Genomic DNA, 13,270 nt, shown 5'->3' on the forward strand with positions numbered 1-13,270 from the left:
AGGATATGTTTTCAGAATTAATGCATGTGTTTTAGTTGGAAAAATTCGCATGATATCAAAATATCTAAAGTAATAAATGGAAGCCCCCCACCTCCTCACATATGATGCAGTACGGGCCCCAGATGTTTGCTCTCATTGCTTTTGTTCACCATCATTCTTACCACAGTGACAAGGCCAAGAGAAAGATAGGTATAAAAGACTGACAGACTAGGAAGGAAGAATAAAACTGTATTTATTCACAGATTACGTGACTGTATGGAGAAAATCCAGAGAGACTACAAGAGCCTAATAGAACTAATAAGTAGATCTATCAAAGTCAAGGGATAAAAGCTCAATACATACTAATTAATAAGTTTCTACATACTACAAATTAACAACTGAAAAGAAAAATTAATACAATTCCATTTATAGTACATTACTAATGCATGAACTACAAGGAGTTAAATTTAACAAAATTTGGGCAACATTTATTCACCCAAAAAATACAAAACAGTTTTAAAGAAGGCTTAAATAAATGAAGAGCTATAACATGCCTGTGGATTGGAACACATGAAATTAATGTCATTTTCTACCAGATTGCTTTTGAAATTAAAATTTCAATCAATTTTTATATAACTATTTATTGATTTGGTTGTATTTAGGTGTACCATTTATTGTTTTCTCTTTGTCTGATCTGTTGGCTCATTTCACTCTTCTTTCTTCTATCATGTTAATTTAACTTTTAATGTTGCGTTTTAATTTCTCTATTGGCTTTCGAGCTATATCTCTTTGCACTTGGTAATTGCTCTGGTGATGACAATAGACAACTTAAAATGATCATATTCTACTTAGAATTGATATGGAACTACTTCAAATAAAATATTGGAAACTTATAACAATATATGTCTGGTTTTCCCATTCTAAATATTATTGTTAAATATTTTACATCTATGTTCATTAGAAACCCAATGATACAACATAAAATTTTTGTTTTGAATAGTCCTGTATCATATGAGTTTTAAAGAAATAAGGAAAAATCACATATCCACATTTGTGGTCTTGTCTACTCTTTAATATTTAGTTCTTTATTATCTACCCACATATTTACCATTTTGGGTATTATTCATTCTTTCCTATAGATTTAGTTTCCAACTAGGTCATTTCCCCTCAGACAGAGAAGCTTCATTTAGCATTTCTTATAGTGCAGATAAGCTGGCATAAATTAGCTTTTTAAAAATATATTTGAAAGTGTCTTTCTTTTGCCTTCAGTTTTTTTTTTATTGATTGGTCAAAACATTACAGAGCTCATGATATATCATTTTTCATACATTAGACTCAATTGGGTTTTGCACTCCCATTTTTACCCCAAATACAGATTGCAGAATCACAACTGTTACATACTCACATTATTACATAATGGCATATTAGTGACTGTTGTATTCTGCTACCTTTCCTATCCCCTACTATCCCCCCTCCCCTCCCCTCCCCTCCCATCTTCCCAAGAGAAAGGGAGAGAGAAGGGAAAGCATATGGAAATGGTAGGAGACCTTCAATGATTCACAAAATTATAAGAGGTTATGAGGGGCAAGGGGGAGGGGGGGAAAAGGAGAGAGAATTGCCTTCAGTTTTGAGAAGCTGTTTTTGCTTAATGAAAAACTCCTGATTTGTACATTTTTTTTTCTGTTTAGCCCTCTGCTATTTCTTCTGAAAGTCACTATTTATGATATGAATTTGGCCACTAATTATGATATTTCCCTGAGTATGATTTGCCTTCTTTGGCTGCTTTTGAGATTATCCCTTTATCTTTGGCTTCCTGCATTTCTCCTCTGCATAGAAGTTATATATAATTTGTGTATCCTGCTTGGGATATATAAATCCTTAGATCTGTAAATTAATGTTTTTCACACATATGGGAATTGCAGTCATTATTTATTCAAAAAAATTTAAAAAATATTTTTTAGATGTTAATGAACCCTTTATTTTGTTTTTTATTTATATGCAAAGCTGAGAATCAAACCCAGTGTCTTATACATGCTACCACTGAGCCACAACTCCAACCCTCAAAAATTTTTTCTGTTACTTTTCTCCTCTCCAGGATTCAATTAACAACTTTGTTGTCCTTCTTAATATTGCTTTATAAGACTTTATATTGATATTGCTTTAGAAGACTTGATATTGCTTTAGAAGACTCTGTCCTTCATTTCTTTCTTTCTTTCTTCCTTTCTTTTTACTTTTTTGGATTAAATAATTTCATTGATTTGTATTCAAGTTCTCTTTTGCCATCTTCAATCTTCAGTCTGATGAATTCTTCTTTTTAACTTTATGCTTTTCAAACTGAAATTTTCATTAACAAGTTGCATGTCTCTGTTCAGCTTTCCTCTTTGTACATATTTATAACAGCTCCTTTAAAGTCTTTGACTGCTTAATCGAACATCTGGCCCTATTTAGAGTGGGATGTAATTGACCACCTTTTTCTTTTCTTTTCTTTTCTTTTCTTTTCTTTTCTTTTCTTTTCTTTTCTTTTCTGTGTTTCATATTCTCCCGTTTCTTTCATGTGTGGTGATTTTTGGTTCAAAATGAACATTGTAGAAAATCCCTCCCAGTGTTTCCAGATTCTGTTGTGTTTTCCTGAGTATTGCTGGTACTTTGTTCTAGTAGACAGGTAGCTACAGACTCTGTCCCTCTGTGGTGTCCAACAGCTGGTATCTCTTCTCAGTTCTTACAGTTTCTCAGTGCTGCTGTTTTTAGCCTGACCCCTGGAGATCTCTCCCCATGCTTCAGTGGTTTGGAGTTCAACTATGAATGTGGGAAGGATCTTAATTTGGTGGGGGGTGTTCGTCGTTTCTCTGTGGCTCCCTTGCTTCTGGGCATTCCCTCCTTTAAGTCTGTAGCTCCTCTATGAGCCCCAGGCTCTGACCTCTGATACCCTAAGCCAGTGAGGCTTCACCTTTCTACCTGCTGTGTTGCATGTAGATTGAGAAATCACTATATTTGAAAAGCAGTAAATTTACAAATTTCACCAGCATGGTTCCCTCTTTTAAGGATAAGATATATTGCTTTCTAGTCCCTGCCTGTTTATATTCACTGGGATTCTTGGCACCTCCTCCATGCACATATAACTTAGTGGTCATCCAAAGGCCTGGGCATTGTTTATACTCAGAATTTGGATGACATCCTATGCTAAAGTTCTCCAGAGACACAGAATAAAACAGATAATTAAGAAATTGGCTCACTCAATTGTGGAAGTTTAGCAAGTCCAAAATCAGCAGGGTAAGGCAGCAGACTGACGACCCAAGGAAGCATTACAATGAATCCAAAGGCAGCCAATTGGCAGAATTTCCTCTATTTCCATGGAGGTCAGTGTTTTTCTATTAAAGTCTTTGACTGATTGGATGAGGCCCACCCACATTATGGAAAGTAATATGCTTTACCCAAAATCTACTAATTTAAATATTGCACCTAAAAAAATGTCCTTATACAAACATCTAGAATGATGTTTAAACAAACATATGGGTACCATGGACTAACCAAGTTAGTACATAAAAATTAACCATTATAAGTTTGTTCCATTATACCCTTTGTTCAATTTGCCATTTCTCTCTCTCTCTCCATATATGTCCTTAAATCATAATCTTCAAATAAAGACAAGGCCAAGGTCATATATTGACCTAACATGATTCAGCTATCCTGTGTCCAACCAAAAAGCCATTAACCCTTTCCCGAAATCCTTGGGTAATGTTTACTTTTCTCCTTAACATTTGGTAACTTAAATGCTACAATTTAAAGTTAACAAAAATTAAATACTATAGTATAAAGTTAATACATCTCATGTAACATAATGGGACAAGAGGTAAAAAACAAAGGTATATATTAATACATATGTATACATGAACATACATAAACACACATGAGCATACATATACACATGTGTACACACACGCACCTCCATAGTAAAGTAAGGAATACTCATGATAAAGTCTTCACTTCTATTACTGGTCTCATGACCATAGTTGATATTCACAACTGCCTTCTTCTTCTGTCTATTCCCTATTCCCTTTGCCTTCAGCAAGTACCTCAACTGATCATAGTTTTGTACTTTGGGACTACACAATCCTTCATCCTGAGACATTAGTATCCTGCATGTACTGGGTTCTTGTGGAGTTCCATCAACTTTAATCACAGGGCACAAGAGACACCATATGAGAATCTTATTTTTCTGACAAATTCTCCCTTACTTCCACTGTGCAGCAGCAGTCCAATTTCCCCTGCACAGTAACTCTGTTGTTTTGCTTATTGACTCAGGGACATGAGGAACCCAAAGTGGGAGGGGCCACAGTCTTACCTTCCAATTCAATAGAATCATCATTGTTTGCCCTGGTGAAAATATTGCTCCCCTTAGCATTAAGATCTTCAGATCAGCAGAGCATACAGGTTGCAGGGACAGGAAGCAGAAATTTTGCTAGTGAGTCATTAGGGGTAATAATGGTGGCGCCACTCCCATTTCCACTCCTTGGTTCCTGGGCCAGCTATGGGAGAATTAGCACTGTATGTCAGACACTGAGTCACAGCCTGTGAAGCCTGGTAGACCGAGCCCTGCAAGGTACTAACACCTGGCTAGTGTTGTAACTTGAGTCTTTAAAAGAACATTCCAGCATTCTATCAAGCCACTGCTTTGGGATGTTGGGGACATGGTAAGAACAGTGAACTCCATGAGCGTGGGCCCATCACTGCGCTCCTTTGCGGTGAAGTGAGTTCTTGGTCAGAAGCAATGCTGAGTGGAACACCACCACAGTGGCTCATCCTTCCTGCGCCTCTCTCCCTTTTAGGATTTCTTCCTGAAATTTCTAGCTGCAGTAAGGCTGCAGTTTTCCACTGCTTGGGGAAATTCCGATAACCTGGAAAGCAAGCCACAAAATTCACAATCATTTCCTTCTAACAGTTGCAGATTTTAAGGAACTTTTCTTCCTGCAGTCTGTCTGCTGTTTCAAAAGTTATTTCTTGGCATGTGTGAGGTCCTGGGTTTAATCCCCAGTTCTGGAGAAACCATTTTTTTCCCTCTAGATTTTAAAATTAATTTTGGTGAAAGATTAAATGAGCAACTTCACTTGGCTACATTAATGGAAGTTTCCTCTCTAGCCTTATTTTTAATTCATAAGACATTTGGAATATGTCAGTTGGAAATGAAAAAAAAATGGGGCAAATGGTTGGGAGAGGGTCGTTATTTTGGTAAAAACAATTGCCATTTCCTCAGGCCTTTGTCACAACAAAATTTCTTACATTATGTTCAAAGTGATCTCAGCTCCTCTTGTAGTAAAATTTGGGAAGAGTAAATTTCTCTTAATACAACTTTCTAAAGTTGTGTTTGCTTTTATTTTTAGGAATTGAATGACCTTCACATAGAAGCACTCGCAGTGATAGCCAATTGCCTCGAAGATATGGAAACTATGACGCTAATTCAGCAAACAGGGGGTCTTAAAAAACTTCTAGCATTTGCAGAAAACTCCACAATTCCTGATATTCAGAAGAATGCAGCCAAAGCAATTACTAAAGCAGCTTATGATGGTATGTCTTGTTTTCAACAAACTAATCATACATTTTTTTCCTCTTATATTCAGAAATTTGATTAGTACTAACAAACACTAGAGTACCTGCTTTTATATAACCATTCAACCATTCGAGAATAACACTGCACTTATTCCCTAAGGGCAAAACTCATTAACTACCAATGAGTTAAACTAAAGATTGCTTTATAAGGGATGTAATAAACTCTATGATTTAATTATAATCCTAATTTTTAAGCAATTCATTCCTAAATTAAGTTCTAAGGCCTTTATTTGTCTTGAATTTGGAGTGATGTAGAATGTGTGCATTGTTTGTGATCCTGAAAACACTGTTTTGAGAAATTCACTTTCAGAATGACATCCATAAGGTAATTTCAAGTTTCAGCTGGAGTCTAGTAGTGCCATGAAAAATAATATGCTCCTACTATATACATAATACAATTTTCATTTCAGTGACAAGCTATGTTGACATAAATCTGTAAAATATGAGAGATTAATTACATCCCAAGCACTGAAGATGAAATTACAGTTTTAATTTATGTATATTTGGAGTATTTTGTTTAATAAAAGATGTGATTTTATTTTTCCCCTTCTGCATCACTATTCTTATAAATGATGACAGCTTTGACTATTTTAAGTGACTTATATTCTAAATATATACACTTGCATCTGTATGTATGTCTGTGTATATTGTATAAAATATTTTTTTCCAGCCCATACTGGATTTCTTCAAGGCCAAGCTTTAATGCAGTAAGCAGAATTTCATTTTCTAGTGTGTAGTCAACAGAGAAGCACCTCATGGAGTAACATTATCAATGCCAAATCTGAATTCAGGCTATGAAATTAAGCTTTTTAATACTGGCAAAGTTGGCTTATTCTGTGTCCATCCAATGCAAGTTGGATATTATCAGAGCTGGCCAGTTCTGTTTTTCTTCTGTACCAGGATTCTTAGCCAATTGAGACCCAAAGAAAGGTATACTGGGAAGACAGGGACAGTGCCAAACCTAGAATTTTGGCCTATCTCGACTTCTCGGTGGCCTAGTGTGGCTGAGTCATTCTGTGTCAGTTCCAACCCAGGTGGGGGTGGTGAATTTCATATCTCCTGCCTTGGGCAGCACTGGACAGGGAGTTTTGGTGTTTCAGTCTAGCACTGGTTCTACCATTGGCCCTGCAGTGACCTAGTTATATGTCTCTGGGTGAACTACAGCCTCTCCAGACCTGTATATTAATTCATCCACTAATGATTTATTAAGCCCCCACTTTCTGTCAGTAACCCCAGTGCAGCCAAGTAAAGAAGCAATCACAATGCAGTGTTTAAAGTGCTTGACGATGGAAACACAGAATCCCCCAGGAAGGTCACCTGATGCAGATGGAAGTCAGAGACGTCTTCTTGGAATATGTGACTCACAAGATAGGACCTGGGGCAAATGACAGAAATTGGCCAAGCAAAAAGTTTGAATAGGACAGAGGAGGAGGACTAAGAGTTGTCTAAAGAAGAATAGTGTATGGAAAGTCCAGAGGAGGGCAGGGTGGGGGAAGTTCTGGACCCGGCAGTGTGGTTAAGTTCAGAATGGCGGTGAATAAAACACAAAAGAAAAACTGAGAGTTCCGGCTACCGAAGTAGAGAGAAGCCAAATGCTAAGGGACATTTATAAGCCATTATTTAACAGTGAGGAAGAACTATTGAAAGACTTGGGTTGCAGGGGGGGAGGGGAACATTGCAGCTTTTTGCTTTCCAAAGAAAGAGGACTCTTGCTGCAAAATGGAGAAGAGATTGGAAGCATGTGGGACCAGACATAGGAGACCACAAGGGGGGTTGCTGTGGTAACCTAGATGGGACAGCAATGAGCCCCAGCAAAAAGGAAAATGCATGTCCTCACTAACGTGTGAAAGATAAAAAGTTGGTCTCAGAAGCAGAGAATAGAATAGTAGCTAACAGAGCCTAGGAAGGGTGGGGTAAGGGGCTGGAGATAGGAGAGTTAAGGGGTACCGGGGTGTACCTGGGTGCAAGGAATCACTTCTAATGGTCTATATAGCACAGTGGGGTGGACATGGTTGAGAAAAATCAGTTGAATATTTCAAAATGCCTTTCATAAAAGGTTTTGAATGTTCCCAAGACACACACACAAAAAGAATGATAAAGATGTGAGGTGATAGATATGCTAATTATCCTGATCTGATCATTGTACATTGTATACATGTATTGAAACATCACACTCAGTACAATCACTATATGTCAGTTGGAAATAAAATTGTATGTTAAAAATATCTTACCTTCTTGGGCTGGGGATGTGGCTCAAGCGGTAGTGCGCTCGCCTGGCATGCGTGCGGCCCGGGTTCGATCCTCAGCACCACATACCAACAAAGATGTTGTGTCGGCCGAGAACTAAAAAATAAATATTAAAAAATTCTCTCTCTCTCTCTCTCTCTCTCTCTCTCTCTCTCTCTCTCTCTCTCCCACTCTCTCTTTAAAAAAAAAAATCTTACCTTCTAGACAAATGTATATGCATGGAAACAAAAATAAAAACACACATACAATTAGGAGTTGGCAAAATACACATAGATACATAAAAAATGGCCTGAAACAGAGATGTGGGGTTCTGATGGATTCAAGGTATCCGGCAAGGAACCATCAAACACAGCTCTTGGTGCATTGTGAGGATCCTTAAGTACTTGTGAAATGGTCACCTGTGCTGAGGGAGGGACAAGGTGTTATCAAGGTTAGGGATGAGTATCTGACTTGAACAGCTGGGAATTAAAAGGCGCAGCTCAGAAATGGGGAACTCAAGAGGAGGAGCACATTTTGTTTGAAGGAGAAGAAATGAGTTCCATTCTTTTTTTTTTAACATGGGATGAAATAGTCTTAATATAAAGTTTGCCATTTGCTTTTGAAATATATAGTTCAGTAGTATTAAATATGTTCATATTTTTTGTGCTACCATCTATTTTGTGCTATAATGTTTTAATTCAGCAAAACTAAAATTCTATACCCATCAAACAGCAAGTCCCCACTCGGCCTCCTCACTCCCACCATTCTACTTTCTGTCTCTATGACTGTGTCTACTCTAGGTATTTCACGTATGTGGAATCATACAAATTAGTCCTTTTGTGGCTCTTTAGCACTTAGCATGTCCTCAAGGGTCATTCAAATTGCAGCATGTGTCAGAATTTCTATGCTTTTTAAGGTTGAGTAAAATTCCATTGTATGTATAAGCCACATTTTGGTTTTCCGGTTAACCACTGATAGACAATTGGGTTGCTTTGGACTTTTTGGTTATTGTGAAGAATGCTGCTCTCAACATGGATGAACAATGTTTCTTTGAATCCTTGCTCTCAGTTCTTTGGGGTACATACCTAAGAGTAGACTACTAAGTCATATGGTAATTCTATCTTTAACTTTTTGAGGGAATGCCATATCATCTTCCTTAACAGCTGAACCATTTTTAATTCCCACTAACAATATACAAAGGTTCCAATTTCTCCACATCCTGGCCAATACTTGTTACTTTGTTTTGTGATAGCAGCCATCCCTGGTTACGGGTATGAAATGGTGATATTTCATCATAGTTTTGATTTGCATTTTCCCGATAATTAGTGATGTCAAGAAGTTTTTTGATCTACTTATCTCCCCTTTGGAGAAATGTCTACTCAAATCCTTTATCCAATTTTTAATTGGCTTATTTTCTTTTTGATGTTGAGTTGAACTTTATCCACTGTGGACATTAATCTTTTGTCTAATATGTAATGGGCAAAAATTTTCTCACATTCTGTGGGTTATTTTTTCACTCCATTGATTGTTTCCTTTGAAGCCTTTGAGTTTTTCATTTTGCTCTATTCCAACTTATTTATTTCCTTTGCTTTTGGCATCATATTCAAGAGCTCATTGCCAAATCCAAAGTCACGAAAGCTTTTCCCTTTTCTAAAAATTAATTTTATAGTTTCAGCTCTTATATTTAGGTCTTTGATCTACATTGAGTTAATTTTGTATATAGCATAGGAAGGTGTCTAACTTGTAGATATCCAGTTTTTCTAACATCATGTTGACATTCATTTTTTATTTATAACACAAAGCAATTCAAACAGATGGTCTCTTAAGTCCTTTCTGGCTTTAGTGTTTTCTGATTGGTTTCCTTGAATTAGTTTAAAATAACTACATTCCAGTTTCAAATTGTGTCTCCTGTTTTATTTTAGAATACAATGACTAACTCTATATTTACTTCATCTATGACATTTGTAATTACATCATGTTCCTATCAACCATGATTTTTCCAGAGTGAAGGATCCTTGTCTTAGTCTTTCCCTGTAGATCTGTTTTCAGACTATCCTGTGATCATTCTCTTTCCTCTTTGGAACTTTCTCCAATTTTATAATACCCTCTTTGAAGTGTGTTGATAAGTATTATTAGCAGTATTTTTAAAACAGGTACTGTGATTTTTATATAATATAAAGATGGTTTGTTTTGCGATTATTTTCTATTTCAATCCCACCAACCCTTTGAGGGAAAGACCTACGGTGAACTCCAGGGCCCCTTTCTTGGTCAGGATCCAGAACCCAAAGATGTTCATTTTAAATTCCAATATTTTAAGTTCATGGTTTTAAAAATGTGAATTTTGCTTTGAGACTAGTATGGCATTTTCTTTGAGTCTGGAGCATGATCCATATGCACAAGTGATCTATAAATCTTAAAAAGGGGTATTCGGATTGTGATTGAACCAATGTTTATGTGTGCTATGTGCAAGACACTGTTCCAGAAATAAGGACAGAAAATGAAAGTGATAGATGTGTAAGTATTTGTTGAATAAACAAACAGATGTATTTCCTACAGAATGGAGGGTTTGATATTTATCTTTTAGTCCACCTTTATAAATTATAGTGGACAGGATTTTTTGTCCTTATTTATTATTTTATCTACTTAATCTATCACAGATGAAGAATGGTATCCTGGAAGTTTCTCATTGCATTATTTCTGTCAAATTTCTCTAGTAACTTGAATCCACTTTGCTTTATTTATATTGCTTTACATCCTATACTGATTGTGGTTTTTTTTTAATCTCAATTACTGCTGTTTAGCTTCAGATTCTAACTTGATATTAAGATTGCTGTATATTATCAAAAGTGGTTTTAGCAGAAGAAAAGTTCTGTAAACTCCAGATGGTTTATATAGAGACCCATGAAGGGACTACTTTCAGAAGTATGGTTAAGATTCTGAGAACCCACCAGAACTGGGAGTGAGGGACATATTATCAGTATTGGGGAAACTTCACTGCCACTAGATTCAAAAGGTCAAGGTGGAGAAGGTGTCAGATTTATTTTCACAACTACTACATTTGGCCTTATTACTGACCTCATGTTTTATGTTTTCTGACCTTTGTTTTTCTACACTGTTTTCTTTCTTTCTACAGTTTTTTTTCAAACTTTTAAGAATAGTTATTGTGAAGATAAAATTACTATACTTAGTAAGATATTTAGCCATTTTGCTTGTGCAAGTTATCCCCTTCCTTGTGTTTGCAAATTTAATAGGGGGTTATATATTCCTCTCCCCACAAACTCTATAAGCCTCTCTTATAGAGCTTTGTCATTGCAATCGATTTTACCCATATTTGCCATTGGATTCATATACACATTGAGTCCAGTTCAGTGCCCACTTCAGGTTCTCATGACAAATCTTCCCCATTCTTAAGATTTTATTTTTGATTTGTTTTTCAAATTAACCACACTCTCGTTTTTCTGTTAAAAAAATTGTTTTTTGCAGGAAGATCCAAGATTGGTGTGCTTTTGAAACCTTGCCCTAGCTGTGAATATTCTGTTGCGCTCAAACACATGTGACAATTCAGCCGCATTTGATATTTCTCGAATTGTAATATTTTCTGTTTGAACCTTGCTTTTGAAGAGTCCTAGTCTGAGAATAATCCAATTTTTATTATTTTGTATTTATGATGTTTTCTTCCTATGCTTGAGTAGAACCCTTGATCCTATGAGTTCAAAAATTTTGCAAAAAAAGTGCCTGAGTCCCTCTTCCCACTCTCTCTACTACACAGCAAAGCCTCTTAATCTCTTTGACACTAGCCAATTCTAAATAACTCTACCTCCTCATCTCATCTCCATCGCTTAGCCTGCTTGTGGTTTCTCTTTCAAAAACTAAGTCCTTGTAGAATTTGACATTGACTTCTTAATTCCTTAACTCTGAGTTCTAAAGAAAGATATATCTTCATTTTTTTTTAGCTTGATTTCTGTGTGGCATCCACTGCTGATTATCCTTCCTTTTAAAAACTCTTTTTGTCCCTCAGTTTCTACACCACTTCTCTCTTCTGACTGTTCTCCTAATGAACTCTCAGACCAACCCCTTCACCTTTACCAGCTCATTCTCCTCTACTGACCATTTCAGAATTATACCTGTCTTCCTGTCCTCTATCTTATTCTTTTTAAATCTCCCTGTGTAATCTCACTTATGACTCATGTTTCAACTGCTTCCTTATTTGCTTACAAATCACCAAACTGTTTCTAATTCTGTCATGTCTTCTGAATTCCTGCCTGTATTTCTGACAGCTCCCAAGCACATCCCATGACATTGCCCAAACACAACTTCTAAGTCCTCGGAGAATCTGGTCAAAGAGTAACCTTCTTAAATTTACATGTGCACAATACTCTGCATGTAATTTCAGGGAGTTCTTGGACTGCCTGAAGTTCATCTGACTTCAGAATTCATGGTCCCCAAATTAACAACTCTTAGAGTAGAATAAACAGGATCAGAACCAGATAACATCATTTGGCAGTAGAGATTTTTCCTATGTTCTACAATCACACAGGCATTGGTTATCAACTTGTTCTAGACAAGACACTCTGTTGTGTTCTGAAACATATAACTTGGGATAGACTATAATTTTATACTCAACTTGCTCTGATTTTGATTCTAATTTTGGAAATATTGTTTTGGCCTATTGGTATCTTCGTTCTTCAAATGGATAGATTTAGAGAGAAATCAAATTTTCTAATGTCCTTGCATTTCAAGGTATCAGAAAAAATAACTAGTTTCTCTTTAAAATATATACTTCCATATGATTGAATCTAGTACAGCTCAGCCTGCTTTAAATGTCTGTTTCCTCACATCAGACCTTTGTCATCTGTTTTCTCACATCATGCCTTTGTCCATCCCTACAGTGATGAATTAAAGCAAACACCTGTGCATGAACCACAGTAAGCTGACGCTAGTGTTATGGAATACCAAGCAAGCACAGCATAAAAGTGAACTTCCATTGTTTAGCAGAACCTTCATTTCCAGATAGGAAAAATTTACATCTACCCTAACATCAGTAAGCCAACTACCTCTCTGTTTGACAGTACTCCTCCTTTGCCATTTTCTCACAGGTTTCATTTATTACTGTAAAAACTGCCCCACTCCCATGGTGCTGGGGATGGAACCCAGGGCCTTAAACATGCTAGGCAAGCACTCTGTCACTGAGCTATGTCCCCAGCCCCAAAGTTCATATTTTTATAATTCAATTTATTCAGCTGGTAACCTTCCTCCATCCCTTCTGGTATAGTCTCCTTCCTTCCTAAATTGATTCCATCTTTGATGACTATACCAACACTGGAAAAGCATGTCAAATGCATCTTCAAATTCAGTGTCTAAGTAGTTTAATCTTCTCATAGCCTAGGAGATCTGAAAGCTTGATTCTTGATATTTCTATGATTCCACAACATTTCAAGCTTTCTCTCTGTCTACATATCCC

The 13,270-nt window shown here is 36.5% G+C and overlaps 1 protein-coding gene across 2 annotated transcripts in view; it reads left to right on the forward strand.

Annotated features, from left to right (window-relative positions):
* ARMC3 (armadillo repeat containing 3) overlaps positions 1-13,270 on the forward strand; it is a gene marked incomplete at its 5' end in the record, with an annotated part of 97,184 nt that overhangs the window by 23,935 nt on the left and 59,979 nt on the right. For both annotated transcript variants that reach the window (XM_081300284.1, XM_081300285.1), the window contains one exon: positions 5,358-5,541. In XM_081300284.1, the coding sequence (XP_081156410.1) occupies positions 5,358-5,541 (184 nt within the window). The remainder of the gene's footprint in view (positions 1-5,357; positions 5,542-13,270) is intronic.

Source organism: Spermophilus citellus (assembly GCF_964194105.1).
Source record: "Spermophilus citellus genome assembly, chromosome: 6".
In the NCBI taxonomy this organism is placed as follows: domain Eukaryota; kingdom Metazoa; phylum Chordata; class Mammalia; order Rodentia; family Sciuridae; genus Spermophilus; species Spermophilus citellus.